Consider the following 24,601-nt stretch of genomic DNA (forward strand, 5'->3'; position numbering starts at 1 on the left):
CTCTTCCGAGAAGAGAACACGCTGCTTTTTGCCGGTAGTGGGTCCCGGGCCAGGTGATGCCGCGTGATAAAACTCGGCAGTATCGTTGCTCGAAGTATCAGAACTATTGTCGTGACCTGGACCGCTACTGCGTCGTCTCTTGTTTGCCTCCCGTCGTTCGTTCTTCAACGCCTGGAGTCGATCGATATTGTGCGCATCTGACAGCCAAAGCTGCATCCTGATGAAAGGTTCCCGGCCTTTTATGCTGAGCATATGCCACGGTTTCGGTTTGCTCAGCAGCTCGCTAACGGAGCCCTGCGATAAACCGAGAACTGCTTCGCCAAAGATCTTCTGGCCGATGTTGTTCGCCAATAACGCTTCCTTGATTTTCGTGGTAATCGTCTGTGTGTCGAGATCCTGCGTAAGAGCGGCCATCTCGTATACGCTTGGTGAAATATGCGGATGAAGACTTCGAAGAGGTGACGGTGCCATCTGATGATGCGGCGAATGCAGTGACATTTGTTGCTGCTGCTGTTGTTGTTTCTTTTGCAGTTCCTGCATGCTGAGCTGAGTGTGCGGATGATGAGGTCCGGGCGGGGTCAACATCATCGGTGGCGGCGGTTGCGGATGTTGCGGAAGCTGAGGACTTTGCTGAGGCGGGCCGAGCTGCATCTGATTCTCCTGCTGATGCTGCGCCGCCGCTGCTTGCGCAGCTGCTTGAGCGGCGGCCTGCGCCTTCGCTGCGTTTTGTAGCTGTTCTTGTACGAGTTTCGTCGGCGGCATAGGTTTCATTGGTGTTCCACACGCTATAACAATGAAAAATTCGATCAAGAAAATTCAGCAGATGTAACTAAAATTTCATAGTTCGAAAGCTCATTTCCTACAGACGTCAGAATGCAATTTCTATTTTATTCATTTCTGTTGAAGGTCATACAATACTCAAGTAATTCTACGATAAAATAAAGAAGTTGCATCTATATGTTGTAAAAATGTCATGCTTGTTTAACATCGTTTTTCATCGTAACCAAGTACGCATCATCGGGATGTCGTGTTTGACAGACATACAACAGAGCTCCCAAACTATGTTGATAATAAAGTAACAAAACATCTATATTGACCTGAGTTAAACTTACGAGGCAGGCCGCCGTAGCCGCCGGTCCTCATCAGCTTCTCTGGAGCGATTTTGTACTGGCTTGCGACCAACTTGTGTACTGCGTTGTCGTCCTCAAGAAACATCTTCATACGAATAAAGGGCTCGCGACCTTTTTGAGTCAGCATGTGCCATGGTTTGGGACGCGCGAGGAGGTCCGACACTGATCCCTGAGACAGACCCAATACCGACTCGCCGAATAGCCGCTGCGAAATCGAATATTGAGACAGCTGTTCTTTCACCTGTACATTATTAGTAAATATTTAAAATTAGATATAATAAAAGCGATTAATTAGATTAGATTCTTTATTTGATCCCCTGAGGGTTACAAAAAACAACAGTTTTATATTTATAACAATTGCTTTATAAAATAATATAAAATAATAACATAATAATTCAAATGCGAAATAACTACAAAACAAAATAAAAACAAAATCTTATATCGCTTAAAAATAAATTTAAATCAAACAAAATATAATTAATCTCTTCTGTATTCAAATAATAACCGCAATACACACATCTCCCCTAAGCCTTACATCTAATCAAAACGATTAATAAATTATATGAACGCGATAATGATAAGGTCGATAACGATATGTTCAATGAAGAATACAACTTACCCTTTTCACGATATCTTCAGTGTTTAGATTATTGTACATGTCGAACTGCTGCTGCGTAATCGGAGGAAGCACAGCTTTTAAAGGCCTTTGGTTGGCCGAGTGATGGGTTGGTGTGGACGGTTGACTTATCAGACTATTTGTGATAGAAGCCATCCTCTGCAAGGGACTGGCTGCCGCCGCACTGGCGAACTCTTCGTTAGGTGTCATCGCAGGGGGAAGTATGGAATTGCCCAGGGGAGAACTCGCGCTGGAACCGCCGGGTGTTGATTGAGGGCCCGTCGATTCCTGCTTCGGCCTCACCAAGGAAAAAGCGCTACCGGCATGTCTCATCGCCTCTTCCATCTTTTCTTTCTCCTCCTCCGAGACGCCGTTTATCATTTTATTGCGCGGATCTATTTTGCCTAAACTCAAATCTTGAACAGCGCCACCGCCGCCGCCGCCATTAGCGGCTAAATGATGTTGCTGAAGAGCTTGCTGCTGAAGCGCCAACAAGCCCGGAAGCCCAGGTAATCCTGGCAATCCGGCCATCGACGGATTCTGACCTGGTGCAGCGTTCAATTTTTGAAGCTCACGATGATAAGCATCCAATGCCATTCGAATGTCTTCCTGAGTGCGCTCGATACCTTGAAGACCACCTTGAGTGCCACTGAAAAAATGTGGAAAGATCGCACTACGGTCAATCGAGGTCATGTGCTGTCCTCAATAATAATCAATCGCGATAACGCAGTCATACGTGAATATTGTACAGACGTCATCCGGCATCGAGTCTTTAAATTATATACGTCTCGCATGAAAAAATCTTTCTTAAGTTATAATCGAGATGTATATCTACGTCATATTCGAGCTCATCGATCATTTTTAATACAAGGAAAAGATACACTATTCAATAAAATTTCTCTTGTTACGTCTCGGAACGGCGGTTTGCTCTTGACATTTTGGTTTACCATAATATATATTCGAGCAAAAATATTAATGCTTTAATTCAATCATTATATATCATCATTGTTCATCGATAGAGATTATGCTTGTATAAGTCGCTTGTATAAGCTGCGACACTTCGAACTTCGACAAGCAGATCCACGTCATGATCTTACCTAGAAAACTCTCGCGGGCGAAGGTCCTCTACTCTCCTGCCCATCAGTTTAGCCAGCTCCTCCTGGTAAATTCTCACCACCTTCTCCTGAGGAATGTCATCGTTCTCGTACTTCTTCAGTCTCCTGTTTTGGCTGTCCAGTCTGTCTTTGTTAAACGGACTCGGACAACCGATCCTACTCGGGCTCTTGCTATCAGCGTCGTTCGATACCTCATGCTCGCCTCTCATTTGCATATGGCTCGACTCCGAGAGAATATGCGCCAATCTTTCGTCATTTATTTCCGGCGGACCACCATCCTGTGGTCCACGTGCAAATGCTGGCATTCCCTGCTCCTTGCCTGAAACATACTCTACGGGTGAGGCACAACTTGTGGTGTATTCTTACTCAGTTTGTGTGGTCTTAAAAATATACATACATATATAAACAAAAATATATAATACATAAAAATAAGTTTACAAACAAAGAATATACATAAATAATTGTCGACGTGTTTGATGCCGTTCGCAATAAAGTTAGTTAAATAACAGTTGCTATTTATACACATTTTTTTTTAAATTGTCATTATTTCATTTTACAACATGTTGTTATTTATCTAGCATCGTATACAATTGTAGGATTTATTACGCGTATATTAATCCAATATGTATTGTTGCAAGATCGTAAATTGATCCTGCAAACCATATTCATTTTCCCGCGAAGGATGTTTACTCGAAGATGAGCTAGCCTACATGGTAGCGAGTCATATTTGGAGGATGATTTGATGTTCGTGAGCAATTAATAACGCGCGCAATCGATAACTGCGTGCTGAACCCGAAGGCAAAGTATACTCAACGACGATAATTAAAATATCCTCTTCTAGACCCTCTCCCTTGCGGTCTTCCCCCTGCACATCGGCAGGAGTGTAGTCCTCCTACGTGTTTCCCGTCTAATTGACCAATCAGCTGCGAGATTCAGACGAACGAACCATCGATCATGTCTTTGATTGCTCTCGCGAGCATCGCACGCGAGAGAAAGCGATTTGAGACGTGCGGCGAAGAATCGCGTACATATCGCAGAGATTTCACAGAAGAAATAATCTTTGGGCGTCTCAAGATGTGTCTTATTTGATCTCTACTCGATGTATTTCCGCGATTGTAAAATGACTCTTGCCAGGAGGATACGATTCGTTGATCAAGTTAATGTGTAGCTGTGTTTTGTATCATTATTTTACATCGTTCGATGGATCTAAAATAGTCGAGTGAAATCGGGAATACAGAAGAAAGAACGATGACGTGTATGCGCGATCGCGCATTGTGTGTCGCAAAGTTTGAATCTTTGCCAACAAACTCGCGCGATTATGCTTCCCTGCCGTCTTGGTCTATAGATATATGAAAGCAACAAAGTTCTTTCACAGAACTATACGAATTTTAAATCCGTTCGCGATCAACTGTACTATTAATGAAATATTTATAAGGCGAGAAGCTCTAGATATCACTGATTACATTTACCCGATATGAAATAATCTTCTTACTTGGCAAACGTAATTGGAAACTTGTCAGAAGGACTGCTGGCGAATAAAAAGATTATAGAGAGAGAGAGAGAATTGTAAATCTTTATCATCTCATATAAATATCCATTCCTATAATTATACCGGCAATTTTTTTATCGCCCAATTCGAAGAAGCACATACATGTAACGATTACACATTACGTGGAATGGTATTTGCGGGTATACCGAGATAAAAGAAATGAGGTCACCGTTACGTTTTCTCTGTGGATAGGCCACATTTGCGGTTCGATTAACGAAATCGGCGCGTTATCACTATCGAACGGAATGTATCCTTTGAATTCCGGTAACAATGGCGATATTTTAAGCGAGGAATTGCGTTAGTGGGTTTGATTAAATCTCAAAGATATTCGAATAAATTTTTTTCGATTACGATTCACTGATCTTCCACGCTCGTTGCAGTGTCTAATTCTTGTCAATCGTCATTATTACTGAAAACGTTAATTCTGATATGTATAGCGCTTTATGATTTTCCACAGTACCGTTATCGTGCGAATCAAACGACAGTGTAATACAATTTCCGTTGGAAATTGTCGGTGGGAGATGAGTCCCTTGCGTCACTAACGTCTTCTTTTCCGCGGATACATACTTTGCGCGGCATTTCACGTGGGAAACCTCATGCACATCATATATAGAATCACGCGTTGGTTGATTATATGTTCCGACATTCTCCCGCACAACTTTCTCATAGGAAAACTAGAATAAGAGTAGTCGTATACAACAAATATTATCGGACGAATGCAATCGCGAGAGATACCTTATAGTGCGTGCAACATACGATGATGCGAACGCAATTATTTGCTTGTCATATATATATTTGCAGATAACACAACTCTTTCTCATCAACTCGCACAATGAACGATATCGTTGCGAATTCACAATGTTTCTCTCAATTAAAAGAAACATTTTTCCATAGATTTGCCCAATCGGGTATCAACTTTTGTATGTGTATGTGTGTAAATTATTTTTTAGCGCGAATGTGTAACGCGTATCGCACGGTGTTGGCAGATTTGACGGCGAAATTAGATTTAGGAGCATTTCATCAAGCTTGAAAGGATGTTACGTTACAAACAGGAAAGACGCAGAAAATCGCGTTATTCTGAAAAAAAGGGAAAGCACGATTACGCATTCACGATACCGAGGTGATAAGAGATTTTCATCTCATCGCTATTTCGATCGCTCACACACGCGTCAATCTCCCACGGTCTGAAAAGTCTCGACGGCGGGATAAGTCGCTTGGAAAATGGCCCAGTCGTTTACGCAACACGTCGCGGCACGTCGCGCATTGTGTTGCGAGCTTTGCGCACTAAATCCATACTTTTCTCAGCGATTGCGCGTCGTCACCGCACCGTCTCACCTCGGATGGCGAAACGTCACGGTCGACGTGCGTCCCGATCGCGTCGCGGCATCAAAGACCGGTTACGGGGAATCGACGACGAAAGGAGAGAACAATCGCGGCCGCGCGCGGTAATACAATGGGCGACGACGACGACAACGAGAGAAGGAAATGTTCGCGATACCCGTGCGTGTTTCTCGCCGGAAAGGAAACCATATACCCCCGTGTACAAGCGGCAATTATATTCGCGCCGTAAAATTGTCTCGGCGCATGCACGTGCACGCGGCGCGATCCGCGCACACACGGCCGCGCACGCAGCGCGCGCGCGGATATAAGGGAGAGAAACGCCGACAATGGGCCTGATTGCAAAATCTGGAACGATTTCGTGGGAGCCCGCGCGACGGTGACTTAAGAAATTCATCCGATTGTGCGTTCGCGGGAGCGAGCGCGAGCTACGCGTCGCGACTCGCGATCGCACACGGTTTGTGCAAAGTGCGCGTACACGCACGCGTGGAAATCAATGCACAACGGCGACGGACAATTGCATAAACTCGATTTTTTTTTCATGAAATTGCCATGTTAACGCGAGGAAAATTGAGAGAGTTGCGAATATTTTGTTATATCATATATATACTTAAGTAATTTCATCGAGATAAATATATCCAATAATTTCATTATATCTTAAGACAATGCTCATTAAAAAAGGAATTGATATTTCGTAGGTGAGTCGTCCTCGAACGCGTTCATGGTGATTTCAAAGATAAGCAAGATACGTATATACATATTTGTTCGTATCTTTCTGTAGGCATTCAAATTATCTCACATGTATCTAAATGTACTATTAAACGCCTAATAAAACGTTGATTAAACAATTATTAAGTAGTCTAATTAGAGGCACGGCAAAACTCGTATAATATAAAATATGCCGAAGAGTTTGATACTGCGCAGACAGCACTTTCTTTTTCAAATCCGTCATCAAGAACAAAAATACGTTTGCATCCGAAAATCCCATTCGCGCGCAAGCTGTCAAAATGTGATAGGAGACGAGCGAGGCGTGTCTGAAAATCTGATAAAATCGACGCACAAGTGTCAACGCTAATGAATGAAATTCGTTCGCGCGGACATTCTCTCTGCACCTGTGTACAAAGAGTATTTTTCTTGTCTTTCTTTGCGGATGGAGATACAGTTGCGAGGTACAGCCTGTTTAATTGACGGTGAGATACGCGATGTTCGTAGCAGCAAGGCATCGTCGCCAATTTCCTCACCGAGGTAATTAAAAAAGAGTCGGGCGCGCGTGTTCGTGGCAAAGGAACCGTTCTTTCGCAAGTGGAAACCGATCCAATTCTTCGGTCTCTATTGGGACGGCCAAGTGTAACTTAAAACGAGCGAATTTTTAATTTAATACGATACATTTCAAATATCTGCGACGAGAGAATTAAAGATCTCTTTTACAGCGCGATATAAAATATATACATATAATAAAAAAATGTTAAACACATGGCACCATATTTTCATAATGTTTTAAGTACAAATAAAAGTTTAACTTGAGATTATATAATTATATGATTAAAAATTTAAAAATGTTTTATCTATAACTTTCCAGATGTCGATCGATAAATATATCTTTCTCGTAGAGCTTTTGTGCGTAAAAATCTGTACAAGATTCTCAGCACGGATAGACCGATAATCAGCTGATCTCTTTTCGTGACCTCTGTAAATCTCATCAGTCATTAATTACTGTTTAATATTCTGTAGATATGAGGATGTAGAGCTGCCACGTGCGAAGACCGCCACGAGTTTTGAAATCGGTGTCGCGCTTCTCGATAGCGTTATCTCTCTTTCGGATCGGGTCAATGTACGCAGATACTTTTATAATCCCGGTCGTTAAGCAAATACTTCTCTTCATTTGGTAATATTTTCTATACTTTGCTATGTTGGTCAAACTTTTCAAACGTCGCTGAATATAAGCGGAAATGACGAAAAATCTGCCCAGCATAATCGCGCGCTCCACTATAAAATACGATAATTATATCAGTTATAAAGACATATATAAACGTCCCGTCGCTCGCACGGAAATTGCAGTTATATGACTGCAAGTACGGCCCGTAACGTTTCACGCTGCGGTTGCAAATCATCACGACCATGATTTTCGTCCACCGTGATGGTCGGTCGCGTCGCGAAAAGTCCCCGACGAGAATCCGGCAAGGATTGTGCTCGCGCTTTCCCTAACCCGCTGTAGGAAACAAGATTCAGCAATAAACTGACTTGGAGCTAGACCAACTATGTTTATTACGGTAATCTCGTCTCGCTGTGCGTTGCTCTTGGTGCGCTTTCTTAGATCAATTGTGTGTGTGTTGCAGCGCTCCGTGAGCAATAATAAACCCGCCCGGACGTACCGGCGTTGAATAGTGGGCCAAGATCCAGATATGTTTGTCGCGAGGAGATTAGTATTATAGTTTCCACGAATGCGCGCGATTTTTTCGCCTCCCTCTGAGCGACACTGATTGAGAGATATCTGTATAATTTATATAGCTCACCGTGATTTAGGCCACCGGGAAACTCGAGGACTCTGCCGACGTTAACCGCTTCCAAATCATCTTACCCTGAACTACGCGCGAACAAATTCATTGTCAGTGGTACATGCGCGTAAATTTCCGCGAAAAATACTGCGCTCGTAAATAAGTACAAGAGCAGTAATAAAAATTAAGAAATATGGATTGATACGTGGGTTGTAACAATTCTTGTTTAACGCGTACGGTGATTATGTGCACGATTCACGTGATATATCGAATAAGTAGGATTCCATGATTTTCTCTCCATGACGAAAGAATTAAAATGAAATCATCCCGACCCGAGATCAATAGTCCATTATATAATGTTAACAGTTTTTGAGCGTACTAATGATAAATATAAGGTGACCGTAAAGTCGATTCACAGATCACAATAAAGCCTTCAGTGACAGGTTGGTATTGCGCCGCCTGTGCTTGTCTATAGCGCGATGAGTCGTTAGATCAGGTATTTAGCCCGACGCGCGCAAACTTATCTTAACCGACACCTCCGCCTCCAAAGCTAGGCGGCGCCTTTCAGGCTTTATAAAGCCACCGATTTTTGCCCATAAATCACGCCTGATTATAGAAGTTTCGGACATTACTCCAAGTATATTTATGCTATTGAACCGCGGCGGACTCTCGTTACGATCACAAAGAACCAACGGCCATGACTCATACGAACAAACGGCCGCGGTGATTAATCCGACGACTAAAGAACCCTCCGTATTGATGATGCTGCTATATTTTTAATACAGATAATAAATATCCAACCGATCGTAACTGTTTTTGAATCTAAAAGAGCTTGATTCATATATCACCAGCAGCTGTGAATTATTTTATGCAATGGAGAACGATATGTTTCACAGTTGGCTCTAATAAACGGGCGCACTATACATAAATGCGCTCTTCAACCTCAATTTAGAAATGAAATACAATTATGATGTGAAGTATATAGACCGAGAGAAACTGCATTTAAAACGGATGATTAATAAAAAGACAACCAATATTTATCTCGTTACCATCTCTTTCCTCTTGGATCGTTTACTTGACCAATTTTTGCATTAGCATTTCTGCAATTCTGATTTACTGCCGCGCTCACGCCACACGGGACGATACACGCCCTGCGTCCCTGTAATTTTACGGCTGACGCATCGAGAAATGTTACGACCCCCTAAGTTTTTGTCACCGTGTCCTTCTCGCCATCCCACGGGGGACGCCCTAGCCCTTCGTTCTTGTCGCTGTTCAGTCCCTCCCTCTCTCGCGTGCACTCCGTCCTATCCGCTGTAATGCCCCGTGATTGTTGTTACCAGAGATCCGACGGAAACCGACAATCCATTGATGCGGGACTTGTGTCGTGCTCCGGCACGAATTTTATATACACGTTTTATTTCGTCACCGGACGTGAAGGGAAAATGATGGCATTGAGTGAACACATCCTGCGCGCGATTGATATTAATATTTACAAAAAAGCGGAAGAACACGTAGAATAAATGTAGAAGAACACGAAGCGTAGAACACATAGTGAATGAAATGCGCAAAGAAGAATTTTTATCACGATATTATTCATATATAATATCATTTTCATACTTTTATTATTACGGAAGAGAATAAAATGTGTATTTTTCTAATCGCTATACGAGCGTCACAAAAACGCCCGCTGTGATGCCGGGATAAAACGCCGCTGACTCGGTATAATTCAGCAAGTCTATACAATCAGAAAAGTGTAAATTGCCTTCTGCAATAAGTATAGACCGGCACGTTTATTTCTATGTTCTCCGTTGGATCTTATCTTCCTTTCTTCTCCCGTTCCTTCCCTCTCTATACACCATGGAGCCCTTTATACATCTCACCCCTACTCAGTACTCATCCAGGGCTTCCTATTCCCAGAAGCTATTAGTCTAAACAATATGGCTGCCAAACTTATCATTTTATTATTACGGAAGAGAATAAAATGTGTATTTTTCTAATCGCTATACGAGCGTCACAAAAACGCCCGCTGTGATGCCGGGATAAAACGCCGCTGACTCGGTATAATTCAGCAAGTCTATACAATCAGAAAAGTGTAAATTGCCTTCTGCAATAAGTATAGACCGGCACGTTTATTTCTATGTTCTCCGTTGGATCTTATCTTCCTTTCTTCTCCCGTTCCTTCCCTCTCTATACACCATGGAGCCCTTTATACATCTCACCCCTACTCAGTACTCATCCAGGGCTTCCTATTCCCAGAAGCTATTAGTCTAAATAATCGCTATACGCCCGCTCACAAAAACGCCCGCTGTGATGCCGGGATAAAACGCCGCTGACTCGGTATAATTCAGCAAGTCTATACAATCAGAAAAGTGTAAATTGCCTTCTGCAATAAGTATAGACCGGCACGTTTATTTCTATGTTCTCCGTTGGATCTTATCTTCCTTTCTTCTCCCGTTCCTTCCCTCTCTATACACCATGGAGCCCTTTATACATCTCACCCCTACTCAGTACTCATCCAGGGCTTCCTATTCCCAGAAGCTATTAGTCTAAACAATATGGCTGCCAAACGCAGCATACAATCGATAGCGGGCAAGGTATGCCAACGAGCTGCGTAATTTAATTAAGACTATAGCTGTTCAAGCCTGGATACAGCGCGTATGCGTTTTTGCATCAGATATTGAGTACAATATGGATATTTGGTAACAGCATGATATAACGAGATGTATAACGAGGTATTTTTTAACTCACTATTACATATATATAAATCTATTATATAGCGAATAAATGTTATTATTTATATAAATAATTACATTTTAACTTTCTGTAGTTTCATTGATTACGTACTATCTCGCTGAAATTGACTTTTATCGATGACTAGCAGGATTTATCGGTCCGATCTTTTTAACTTAATTATAGCGAAAGCTCACGATGCCACCAACGCGTATTTAGCTCCCTAATCACACTTAGCGTGTGCGGTGCAGAGGGATGCAATTCTCTTGAGCGATTCCTTTCCCGCGGTGCAGTTAGAGGGAACGGAAGTACCATCGGGCCCCGCGTTAGGCAGCCGAGAAATTAGCTGACAGCTCGTGGTTAGTGATTCGGCGAGATGGATTATTGGCAGTGCGAGGCGGAAGATTTTCGAAAGTCAGATCAATCGACAGGTCGTCGACGGCGAAGGCAGGAATTATCAAAGCATTCTCATGACAAACGATTCGTTGTGGGAATCGCTGCCTGCTGTTGATATCTCGGAAATCGAACACGAAGAGTGATCCAACGTAATTACACACTTAAGATAGCAAACATTCGATTGCGCATCCTTGAACCATTGAACTTTACCGTAAATGCACGGTTTATTGCGTTTTATGGGGGCGTAGAAGGAAGCGAAATTAATCACGATTGCCACAGCTATCCCGTCACAATGTGTGTAATTACGATGTCTCGTCCGTCTTCATGGACACCGAGACGTCAGGCGAACCAGCCTTCGTCGTGTCGGACGTTACGCAGAAACGCGTCAAGAAATTGTACGAAACGATTGAGATAAAAAAAAATAATAATATTAGTGAGAGAAACGGAGAGCCAGAGAAAGAGAGAGCTGGAACATTGATGATCGGTACTTACCCTTCTTGGGGATCAAGGACTTGAGCAGCAATACGGCGTTCTCGTCGCAAGCCCAGCCGTGCATCTTCCGATAGCTATCGCGGCCCTTCTCGGTTAGCTTGTCCCAGGGCTTGGGCTTGCTTAGTAACTCGCTGACCGTGCCTTGACTTAGTCCGAGAACATACTTGGCGAACAGCCTCTGACCGATATTATGTATCGACAATAGCTCGCGCACCCGCCTCGCTATGTGAAGAGTGTCGAGATTTTGCGAGGCGTACTTGTCCATATTGTGACGCAACATCTCCTGGAGCCTCGCCTCCATGGGATCGCCCTTTGGAATGAGGGATTCGCCCAGCCGACCGGCCATACCGGCGGCCCCAAACTCATCGCCGAATCGAAACGGATACGTTCGATCGTCGAATCGAAACGGACTCTTGAGCGTCTCGAGAACACTTAGACCGCCGATGTTATTGTTCGCTAGATGATGGCTGTTGTTATTATTGTGACATGATTCTTGGTCGGCCGGACTCTTCGGGGGCGGTGCGCTCGGCACACCGGGGGTGAGACCGCCGCCGTTGATAGATGCCGAAGGGGTGCTGGTCTCCACCATCGACGTCGGTGGTGGTTGGAAGCTCGGCGGTGATGTTAAGGCGGTTGTGGAGGATGGCGTCGGTGGTGCCGGCGTCTCGTGTACCGACACCGGCGTTGGCGCCTTCTCGGTGACGTCTAAATTACCCAGGGACACCGTACCGATCGGCGTATTCGACTTTGCCGGGGTATTCGAGGTGGACGACGGATCCGCGCTCGGTGATGGAAGATGATTTAAACTACTTGGCGTTGTTGGCGGATGCAAACCCATGTGCGGCTGAACTTGTTGCAATTGTTGTTGCTGTTGAGCTAACTGACTTAATTGAGATGGCTGTGATTGTTGCTGCTGTTGCTGTTGTTGTTGTTGCTGCTGCTGATGTTGTTGCTGCTGCTGCTGATTCATGATAGACCTTTCCAACGTCCGCCTCCAATTGGCAACGATTTCTTCACCGAGAAACGAGCCAAAAGTCTCGACGTTCTGGAGGGGTGGCGGGAAAAGGAGGCTCGAAGTCGTCGAAGTGGCCGAAGAGGGCGTCGGGGTGGAACGTGGAGGGATAGAGACTGCTGTCGGAGGCGGTGGCGGTGGTTGTTGGGAGGACACATGGGATGTAGGTGGCACACCTCCGACCCCGTGGGGCGAGGCGGTCGAGGCGCGCTGCAGGGGTGACGATAATCCACCTGCAACCACCAAAAACACAAGGGAGCCCGTCAGCACGCGTAAATGACACTCAACCTAATTTCGAGTCGCGATGGGGATTGTCGTTCCCGTTCTGATCGCCAGTCCGTCCGCGCTGTCTCTTTCCGAAGTGCGAAATCGAGCGGTGACTTCAACTCTCTTCATCATCTTCCAGAATGACGTGAGGATGACCGAGACTCTCTTTTTCGACGCTTCATCGGATCATAATCCACGCTTGAATGTGCAAACGAGGAACGACGTGGACGCCAACGAGAGGAGGACTGTGGAGACGTTGTCAATTGTCCGAAAAGATATCGCGGATGTAAGCATATATCCGTCTCGCGTAGAATGTTGATCGCGATGACGCGTGTGGATTCAAGAAACCGCGCCACTGTGTCGCGTCGAATAAAATATCTTTTGTGTTACAATGCAGTTGTCAGAAATACGGAAGATCGCAGGATTTAGAAGAAAATATACTCTTTGAAAATACAATCTTTGCGCGATTTCATTGGAAGATATTGTAGTCTTTTAAAATCGAGCCGAATTCTAAAGAAAATTTTCCTGTGATATATAATCGCGACATATGAGATGTTTAGCGTTTGGAACATCCGCGTAGAAACGATACTTACTCTGTTATATATTTCACTCGATTGAAGGAAGTAGCGGAGGGATCGGAAAGATAGGACCGCGAGCGACGACGACGTAGAAGGGTGGCTCGGTCGGTTTGATTCAGAAGGGGTGACACGTTGCAGTATCTCTTTGGCTCTCTGCGTATATGGAGTGTCTCTTTCTCATTCCCTCTCATCGCGCGCTCTCTCTGTCAGCTTGGATCGATTCATAATAAACTCTGTCCCCGAAACAATGGCTCGGCCCGGGCAAATATTGCGAATATCGTCCACAAATTTGCGTGCACGAAGTTTGCGTTTCGCAGTGTACGGATGGTGGTATGGGGGAAGGGGAGGTTTAGAGGACTCTTTACGCGGGCAGGAGAAATGGATGTTTGGAACATTCGGTAAGAGATAGAATGGGCCTACGGGGTAGCGAGATGGAGGGCTAACGTGTGTTCGGTTGCGTTAGTATCTTCTACGAATGTACGTTAATATACGTATTAGCGAGAGAGTGGCTCGAAAAAGTGCAGCCTAAGCAGCCAAGATTCGGAGAGATAAAGTATGTATATGAGAGAGAAGTAGATATACAACAGAGAGAAAGAGAGCCAAAGAGAGAGAGAAACAGGAATGGTAGAGCAGAGGTAAACAGAAAAAAGAACAGAAAAAAGAGAGAGAGAGAGAGAGAGGAGAAAGATAAAAAGGGAAGGTAGAGAGAGAGAGAGAGAAAGAGAAAGAGAGACGAAGAGAGGAGCGATATAGAAAGAGAGAGAGTCAGAGAAAAGTGCGAACACAATGGCAAGCAGGGTTATTTTTGTTGTTTTCTTTTCCGATAAGCTCCTTCAGTCATCCCTCGTTTATTCTATAGAAGCGTTCTTGCGTCCGCGTTGCGTGACTCGTGTCCTTTTCATTGTTACTCGATGATAAAGCCCGTCGACGGAGCCTCGAAGAGAGAGAGTCGGGGACCAAAGATCAGAGCGGTAACGCAAGAATCAGAAACGAGATCGCTGAGGTGTGACCGGCCTACCAACATCTCGTTATTTTCCTTTTTCTTTTTTTATCAAATTTATATATATATATATATATAATTTTGTTTTCGATTCAAAACAAATTCCTAGTAGAATGATACGTTTCTTTCCTCGTAAATATTACTACGCATTTTCATTTACTTGCTCTATGTATCTTTCTGATTGATTAGCTTTATAAATCATACTTGAAGATGATATTTTTGAATATTCACTGTTTTCAAAATGATTATTTTCGCTATAAATCGACAGTTTAATGTAATTATACACGTATTATTATTTATATTATTATATTTTTATAATTATATTATTTGTGAAAATCAGCTAATCAAACTTTGCAAAACTTCGCATTTTACTCATTCTTTCGAATTCTCTCCTAAAGTCAAATGCCTCGCCTATTTCCGTAATGTAATGATCCTGATTGAGATACATCGTTGGCTCACTTACCGAGTGCGTCGGGTGTGTTGGAGGGTTTCAGATTCTCGGCTTGCTGAAGCGCCTTGAAGCGCTCCATAAGAAGATGCTCCAAGCTCTTTCCAGGTTCGCCGGTTGGTATCTGCGAGAGGTCGACTGACCTCAGCACGCTGATTTCGCGCTTCAGGTCATCATAATCCCTCTGCCGTTCCAATTTGCTCTCCAGTCTGCTGATGTGCTGCCTGCGCACCTCGAGTTCCTCTTCGAGCCGCGCCGTTGCTTGCGCGCTTGTCTCCTGAAGGCGTTGCAGACTCTGCTGTAGCCTGGATACCTCCTCGACCAACTGGTTAATCTGAAAAAAGGCAACACCGTCTTCGTAAAGAGTGTCTGATAAAATCGTATTCGCGCAAATTGCGAATCAATGAAGCGCGTATAAATCGGTTACGAAATATTAAACATTAATATTCCTTAACGCGATATCTCGCGCCGGTTATGTTTATTGAACGATATCGTCGATAAAATTTCCCGCATTAAGGAAGACATCGCGCGATATAATTCACGGGAATTGCTACTTCCTGAAATATCACCGAGTACTTTCGCATCGCTCATCAGGAAATCGACTCGAAGCGATTAAATGGAGATGGAACGTAACTACATTATCATCGACGCAAATATAGAATCACATTTTCGAGCTTCTCCCTCCTTCGCGATTCGCTTCGAGCATCGTTTATCTGAAACCGAACCTAGTAAGGAGCTTACCAGAAGCTCTTTATTAATTTTATCGGGAATATATACGCGGAAATCAATAGCGAGCGCTTAAGAGAGGATAACTTTAAATCTTGGCGAATCTCTGAATGTAATTACCGCGGATTAAATTACGTATAAAGTTTCAATCGGATCGATCGAATCGTTGAATTGTCATCCAATTATCGGTAATAATTTATGACATGTGTCATCGACCATCTCATCGTTTCGACACTTAGTTCTCAAAATTTAATGCGAAAATGAATACGATTGCGCAGCTGTCTTTGTTCTTAATAGAATATATATAATATCGCGAAAAATTGATTCATCTATAGAGATCCGAAGATTATTTTACAATTAAAATTGTCCATAGTGTCTTCGTGGAAGATATAAAATTCGGAGATAAATTTAAAAGATAATTTCCTAGCACTGTAAGAATTAAAAATATCACAAGAAACGTCAATTATATTGCTCGAAAAAAATTAAGTATAATTCATAGGACAAAAAATTGATGACATTTATACTCGCGGTATCGCTCGCAGCGACGTATACGAAGTAGATTCGTCCCTCATTAATGCATCATCGATCCGTGCGCAATAATTACAATGTGCGACCGCAACGTCTTGTTTTTCCATCTCTATAACGAGGATGAATCTGGGATGTTGAAAGAATCGAATAACGGAATCGGCGGCAAAAAATTATCGCGGCGAATAGAATGGCACGGCAATCGTGTCGCGCTGCTACTGTGCCGCAATCAATCGCAATGAATCGTGGGCACTCGAAACCTATCCACGTGTTCCGCGAGGGTTCACGTGGATGCGTGCGCGCGAGAATACGGTACATAGTGGAAAGGGCAGACGGTAGAGAGGAAGAGAGAAGACCGATCAAAGGGGGTTGGGGACGGGACGATTTTAAAGCTGAATGCGCTCGCACAGTGGTAGCGCGCGCGATGCAACGAGCTACGTGAATGAGATCGTATCAATTGTTTTTTCTCGCCGAGGCGCATCGCTTCGTCTCTTTTTCCGTGCTTCGGGGGTTAATCGAGAAGCAACGACTTCAATTTTGCAAAATTCGCACCTCTCCGATAGCACTGTACACATCGATACGCATCTTGTGTGATTCTCTTCTGGCTAAATTTAATTTTACAAACAAAAATTATTTTTATATCGTTGTTCGATGTGTTTTTTTTTTTATTTGTCGTCTGTTGTATTCAACGACAGTGTCAGATATAACCGTACGTATCGATTGAGTCTTTACAATTTAATGAAATTAACTACATTCCTCTGGCGCCTTGTAACCCCATGACTCATCGCGGTAGTATAAAATCGAAGAGCCTTGGCGCACGCGGTAAACTTGCACGTTTTTACTCGTTAGTTTATTTATCGGGGGCGGCTACCTGTCGATTGTCCTCCGTTTCATCCATAATCGATACACGCTTACGTCCAGAAGCTTCATTTCTACTTGTATAGGTATGAATATGGGTGTGTTGTGTGTGTATGTGTATAGCGAGCGAACATGAGTGCGTATTGTGACGATGTCATATGTACACAACAGTATACAGGTAAGAACCGACGCGGGTGTAGATAAGTACGCATTGACGTTCGATATGCCGTTAGGTAGGGACGGGGTGGTCGCTGCCAGCGGGGGTGGGTTTATATAGGGATAAGTTTCCGAAGTTGCCGCGATCGCTCGCAATAATGTCCGCCATTAACGGCGATGGGGTAGGTTATCGCCATGAGGGAAACCTGAAACGAAGGACAGGTGGAATTAACACCACGTCGATCGACGAACTTACGATAAATACGGCGGCGACTTGACGTTGTGTGTTTTTTTTTTCACGTAACGGACACTCACCTTATCGACTCCCCTTTTTTTTCCTGTTTCTTTTGTGACTACTGTTTAACGATGCGAATAAAACGACGAATCAACGTTCACGATGCAAGATGTGACTGTATGTTTCTTCAATTAGCGAACTATAAGTGACGCTTTGAAGAGTGCAGAATCTACTTTGAATTTTCTTCTGATATGTGTTTCGTATGAAGGAAACGCTGATGTGTGATATAATACATCAAATATATATATATAGACGCAATGCAAAATGCTTAGTTAATTATACATATACGACGTTAAAGTATTTTTTTATATTACAGTAATTATATACCAATTTGCAATATATTTTAACAACCTCTGTAGATTTGTATGTATATTAGGTAACTTTTCATATATAAATCATACTCCTGTTCCCTCGCGTATTTTGCATAAATTTTATAATAAAGCGATTAACTCAATTTTTTTAATCTGTCTGATGAATATATGTTCATATAGATGTACTAATTTTATAATATTTCTAATGCATCTTCCAAGTCATTTTACTTCTATCGAGGGAATTCTATGAAATCAGATTAATTTTTCAATTATGACAAATCAACCGTTTAATTAATATTGATTATAAGAATAATAGTCATTAATCGCTGCGTTATGTATAAAATTATAAATATATAATTAAGTACTTATAAAGAATTAAAGTTAATAAAAATATTAATGAAAATGTATAAAGAGATAATGTAACGATATTAATCAGTTATTTTTTATTTCAGGTATCATGAAGAAAGTCATAGGAGATAAAGATCATGATAAAAGAGCAAAAGCCAAGAATTATCGCCAGGAACGACGACAGGAGATGGCGCGTGAATGTTGGCAAATTTTCTACTTTGGAACAATGTCATCGGTAGAAGGAGAACCGCTCGTTAGCGAGATTCTCGGCTGCTGAAGGGGCCACACAAATTCGATATGCGCGCATAAGAGATGTACGTGTGGGGTAGTGACCAACGAGCAATCCTCAGCATGAAGGCGTCCAATCCGGGTAGCGAGATGAGGGGAAAGGGGGTGAGTTGAAGCAAAAACAATCGGGGCTTGATCGATGGTCGCGAGGTACGACGACGAGGATATGAAGGCGAGTCGGAAGACATGATCGGTCGTATGCAAATTAAAGCGGAGAACGGTGAGCTCCGAGGGCTGACTCGGTGGAAAGAAACGTAGTAGGGTGCGAAGTCGAAGGGTACGGAGGGTGCGCGCAAGGGTTGCCTGCGCGCGGTGGTGTCAAGCAAACTTGAAGTAGCCGCACGCGCGTCCGCATTGTTTCTTGACCGTCACCACCACCCTCCGCCATCTCCTCCCGCCACCCCTTTTCACGATCCCGCGCGTCTCCTCCCTTCGCAACCCCCTTAATCCTCCGCGATTTTTGCTATTTGCATTATATAGGCGTCGGCAGGCCTTTGTTTGTTGAGCTATTGATCACATTTTCTCCCGCGGTATAATCAATCTTCACGCACACACGTCTCCGCCGGCCTTTCTCATCCTTACGTATGTATACGCACGCGTTTGCGCGCGCGTCCGCGTGCGAGTGTATGCACGGACGCGGTGACTCGAGTAACGCGCGGCTCTCCGATATCCATACACCGTGGCACATTAGAACCCCTTTTCGTTATACGTACGTAGATTCGGTACAGGGACAAGATGGCCGTTTGCTTCGTATTAATTTCGTAGCCTGTCCACCAATGATGCGTCGGTATGAGATCGTCATGGCCGTCGAAACTCACGTTCTCGCTTTTCGTGGTTTCACGACTCTCCCTTTCTCAACCCCTCCCCTCCCCCCGTCGTATTATCGTTTCCACGTGAACGACGAGAACGCAAATATAAATTGTCGTTTACGTTGGGATACTCTGATATCCCTTTGATCTATATCCATTACCTTGATGTATATCGTTGATGGGGGCAAACTTTGTAAAAATTAGACTTTAATGATTCATTTATTTATTCGATTTATTCTCGGTACTAAATTAGGATGAATTTGTCGGTGATCATTTTAAAGAGATTGAACAAGATTATATTTTGATTTAAAAATATCTTGGAGTAAACAAAAAATAACATGATCACTTTCAACTTAGAATTAATAACTGAAAATATAAATTCTAGCACGTGCGGATCTCTATCATTATTATTATTAATTAACTCTCTTGGTTCGTTTATTATAAATTTCTTTCAAAATATGAGAAAAAAGTAATATGTATTTTATTATAGAAAAGTTTCATATTATGCAACAATAAAATATTTAAGTCTACAACTACTTATAACAGAAGCATTATTGATTGCATCTTAATACAAATTAACAATCTTTAAATCTAATAAAATTCTCTAAAATTCAATGAATCTTTTATGAGCGCTTTATTATACTATTCGATCTATCATATCGCGAGAATTCGTACATCACGCCGGACTTTTGCAAGATCTCATCGTGAGAACCGATATCAGCGTATCCCGGTAGAAAGATTCCATTTTTACATCTCGGGAGGAAAGATCGCCGATATCAAACCCTTTAGCGGCAAAGCACCCCTTTGGGCCGTAGAGGAGCTCTCTCCCATGGAGGTTCGCTCCTCTTCTCGCCACAGGAGAATGCCAATTAAAAGCCGAGGTCGGAAAGAAAGCCCAATCGATAGGAGGCGGCTTGCCTTCTTCTTTCTCGCTCTATCTCGCCGATTTTCATTCTCTTGCTCATTCTCCTTCCCTTTCACTCTGCCGACGCGGGTAGCTGAAGCAACCGAAGCGAAGGGTTGCCCAAACTGGGAAGTGGGAATTATGGGCAGGATTAATATGCAAGGACTGGATACGTGCGGTGGCAGGAGGTGGAGGAGACGGAGGAGTAGGAGGAGGATGGGTTAGGGGCTGCAGGAGGGTGGCGAAGCAACAAAAGGGGTCGAAGGGGAAGTATGGATGGAGAGAAAGGGGCTTTCCGTTTTCTGTCTCCGTCAGTCCGACGTCGAGATAACTGGCTCGGTCATTCGTCCTCTCTCCGTCTTCGCCCGTATTTCTCTCGTTCTATCAGCTCGCATCTCATCCCCACTACACTCTCCTTACAGGATACACGGCTAACGGACACCCCTATCGATTTTACAACTCGATATATGTGAATACCCACTTGTCTAATGACTGATCGGGCTTCGAGCTCAACCCTTTCCCTCCCTCGAGCGTCCTCCCTCGAACCCCTTCGCGTTTCTGGCCGAGCTTCTCCGCCAGCCATCCTCCGCTGGTACGATACCACCCCACGGGAGATGGAGAATGAGAAAGGGGAAGAAGAGAGAGAGAAAGAGAAATGGTAGAAGGAAGAGGGCGCGGAAGAGAGTTGAGGCCGAATGTATCTCGCCTCATTACACCGACTACGTGCCTTTGGCCAACATCTCGCGTTGCATCGACGCGCATACCCTCGCAAAAATCCGACAGAAAGAGCGCTTACCTACCCCATGCCTATCGCGACGTGATATCTGACTTTTTTATCGTAGGTAGAAAAAATAGTGGAATACGGTCAACGGCGATTTTCTTGTCTCAGGAGATTTATTATCGTTTGCATAAAGATATCTTAATAGAAATGCAAACGAGAAATACCAAATACCAAATAGAAGAAACTACGAAATATTCAATTAATGCTTTATCTTAAATTATACAAAAAAAAATATATGTATAGCAATTAATCAACTGTTAAAATAATATTTAAGTTTTTGGAGTCTCGTGGCTATAGCTTAGACGTTTTTCACAAAGTTTTCTGAACACTCAGTTACTCTTTATTGCATCAACAATGACGTTTGACATCGCGCGCGAGAATAGCGTGAATCAAGAATTTCTTGAAGAAGCTTGTCCGATAGAAGCGACCGAAGGCGAATGTTTACAAAAGCTACGCACGACGGCGTTGGAGAATCGCGGGGGAATGAGAAAGCGGCTGCTGGGGTAAGCGAAGGGAGGCGGATAAGAGGGGTGTCGCCGGTCGTAACGTACCACAGTTCGTACGGAGGGTAGAAGGCAAAATGTATGATATTTTATTTTAGCGTTCTTCTGGGCGCCGCTAGATAAGCCTCCGAGGATTTATGCTTATTACAAGCAAGCACCGGCGAGGGCACTCTTTGCCGAAACCGGTCCTATACATACGGTGGTACGCGATCCTCCGTTTGCCACCCCCGTTGTCCCCACACCTTCCCTCGTCTCTCACCCTCGCACCACCGATACACGCGGTTATGCGTAATATACATCAGATTATGAAAGCTAGTAATACCAGGTAGACTCGACCATACGATATTGCCTTTATAATGGAACATCTCCTCACGCTCGGTTTAGTCACATTCTGAACTACGGTATTGTTTTAAAAACTTGTATTATCAGAAATGTATGTGCGTAAACAGTCTTGCGCGACTGCACAGAGTTTTTTTTTCTCTTTTTTTTTCAAAGAATCGATATTGTATAAAATCCGTGTGCATTTCTCCACAATAGTATTTTGAAAGGATATTGAAAATTATTACCATCCATTAATTACTTATAAAGCTTCGCTAATCATGTATAAATGTTCGTTGAAACGAGTAATAATTAATAAAATAAATCGTGTCATTATCACAGAAGAGGTATCGATATCCATTAATGCGCCGTGATGTGTGCCAATGTAGTATAAAAGGCTAATGAGAGAATTAAATAAATAGATCTAACACGCTCGCATGGATCACTCTCAGCCGCATGAAGGAAACGATTAAATCGTTACGGGCATAAATTATTTCCACAGCTGACCTAATAATTCCTCGATGTTTACAAAGGATTTAGCCATCTTCGGCACCTGCGCTGCTATGATCCGCAATCGACCGGACGGCGGCCACGAAGAATTAATATTAACCGCGTTCGTCATTTCTCTCTCCCTTCTTCTTTCTCTCTCATGCCTCTTTCCTCCTCATCTCTCCTTTACTATGTTCTTCTTCCTCTCTCTCTTTCTCTGATTTGCATTACGAGGACTACGCGTTTATGAATACGTTCGCCCACCCACACTCGACTCGCGATGGCTCGGCAGAAGCCATATATTAGTCGGGGCATTCGCCGGAGAGAAATATTGAAACGAGAGAAACGAGCACGGACTGGCGAGCTAGAGATGGCAAGAAGAGAGACATTCTAGAGAGAAAGACGTCCGAGCCTGTTCGTGTAACGTCCAGTAAAATTTACAATAATCGCGCTTTTTTTTCTTTCCCCGTTTGCTCGTCGAAAGAAACGATTAAAGATTTCGAGAAAAATATATCACTTGCGTAAATCATTTTCTCAAAGCACATTAGTTCTCGTATGATCTTATAAGAAACTTTATCCAAATAATGTCTTTAATTGTGGAAACATAGAATCAATTTAAATATTTTTAGATATTTTATTTATTTCTTTCAAAATAGATTATTATTACCAATATTACGTTACGTGCAAAGTTAAACGAAAACTTTGGTATGGCTGACATATTCCGTCTGAAATCACTGCTCTTCATCGACGGGTATCAAAAGTGTCAACGTCGTCGGCTTACTCGTCGTCTGGGCGCAGGAACGGAGGAAACTCGTCAGAGGGGTCGCGTACAATCATTCCCTCCCTCTCGCACAGGGGAAACAGAGAGATCATGAACGTGCGCGAGTGTTGCGAGGGTCGCGAATCGGACATTTATTTCGTAATCAGCAGCTTTCGAATCGCCGTCATTGTACGCGGCAGCGCTTATTGACAGAAATGCTCGATAGGAAATGCTCAGCCGCTGGTCCCTGACATTTATGCGGTGGCTCTTCCTCCTCGGTGGGTGAGGGGTGAGTGGGCGATCTCGTTCGCGCGCGCACGTGTATGTGTGTCGTGTGTCTGCGCGCGGGTGCGAAGGTGCAAGCGCTTAACACCACACGATAGGTCGAATCGCGAAGGGTGAGCAACGATGAACAACCGCCGATCGGGCTGAGGCACACATTATTATCCATCCGGCAGTGACGTGTATCATTCGGGCGCGACTGTGTATGAGTGCGCGCACACACGCATACGAGCATATATGTCTCTATCCCTGGCTGCATTGTCGCGCTGGCTAATGAGAAAGTTGCGAGTTTCGCCATTCCGGGACGAGGCAGAACACGCTGTCGGGAAATACCGAAACCCCGATCGAAGGAACGACTCGAGACTCGCCGCGCAGTGGCGGTTTCGCGAAAAGATAGGATCGGGGCGATTATCCGTTCGACGATTCCACGGAACTACTCGATGGGAGTATTTCTGGAATGTTTCATACATGGATTATAATTCGCGTGTAGCGGTCTAGATTGAAATGAAAATTTTACCACGCTACCGCTGTTTATCAGTTTGAATTCGCGATATCGATGAGAGAAAAAAGCAATGCGATTAGTAGGCTAGAAAATAAATTTTCACGTGACATTAACGACTGACCGTGATTGGAAATAATGACTTATTCGGCCGTGTCAGAACTTGACACGAGGCGGAGGTGTTCAATCAGCACGGATAAAGGGAAGGAGAGAGAGAGAGAGAGAGAGGGAGAAAGAGAGAAGGACGCTCCTTCGCGCGGTCTAATTGGTGGAAGCGAAGGGAGAAACTTGAACGTAAAAACACCACGCGATATCGAACGTACGTGTCCGCCGGTGTATGGTTCCACGTATGATACGTGTCGTTACTCAACCCCTTCGGTCTTCTCCAACAGAAATCCCCTTTCCCCCCGATATATTGCGGGAGTCATCCCGGCTCTCCCCCCGGTTTACCCCATCGCGGGGCCTGGCAATGCAAATCTCTTTTTCTCCGCACGCCTCGGTTTTATATGGTACCGCGTCTCTCCTCTCTCGCTCTGAACTTTTCCTCCCTTACGCGGTCGACCACTCTTTACGCCTATCGTTT

General features: G+C 43.8%; 1 protein-coding gene across 4 annotated transcripts in view; it reads right to left on the minus strand.

The window, feature by feature from the left end:
• The window catches only part of LOC115239631 (homeobox protein cut), a 159,820-nt gene that overhangs the window by 3,595 nt on the left and 131,624 nt on the right, over positions 1 to 24,601 (minus strand). The window contains exons 4-9 of one of the 4 annotated variants that reach the window (XM_029814249.1): positions 15,182 to 15,500; positions 11,862 to 13,106; positions 2,844 to 3,180; positions 1,750 to 2,395; positions 1,113 to 1,371; positions 5 to 785 (exon numbers count right to left, since the gene is read on the minus strand). In XM_029814249.1, the coding sequence (XP_029670109.1) occupies positions 5 to 785; positions 1,113 to 1,371; positions 1,750 to 2,395; positions 2,844 to 3,180; positions 11,862 to 13,106; positions 15,182 to 15,500 (3,587 nt within the window). Of the gene's footprint in view, positions 1 to 4; positions 786 to 1,097; positions 1,372 to 1,749; positions 2,420 to 2,843; positions 3,193 to 11,861; positions 13,107 to 15,181; positions 15,501 to 24,601 lie in introns of all 4 variants that reach the window. The other 3 variants (XM_029814246.1, XM_029814248.1, XM_029814245.1) reach the window with 3 other exon arrangements.

The sequence above is a fragment of the Formica exsecta genome, unplaced genomic scaffold (assembly GCF_003651465.1).
Source record: "Formica exsecta isolate Colony F162 unplaced genomic scaffold, ASM365146v1 scaffold393, whole genome shotgun sequence".
NCBI classification, from domain to species: Eukaryota; Metazoa; Arthropoda; class Insecta; order Hymenoptera; family Formicidae; genus Formica; species Formica exsecta.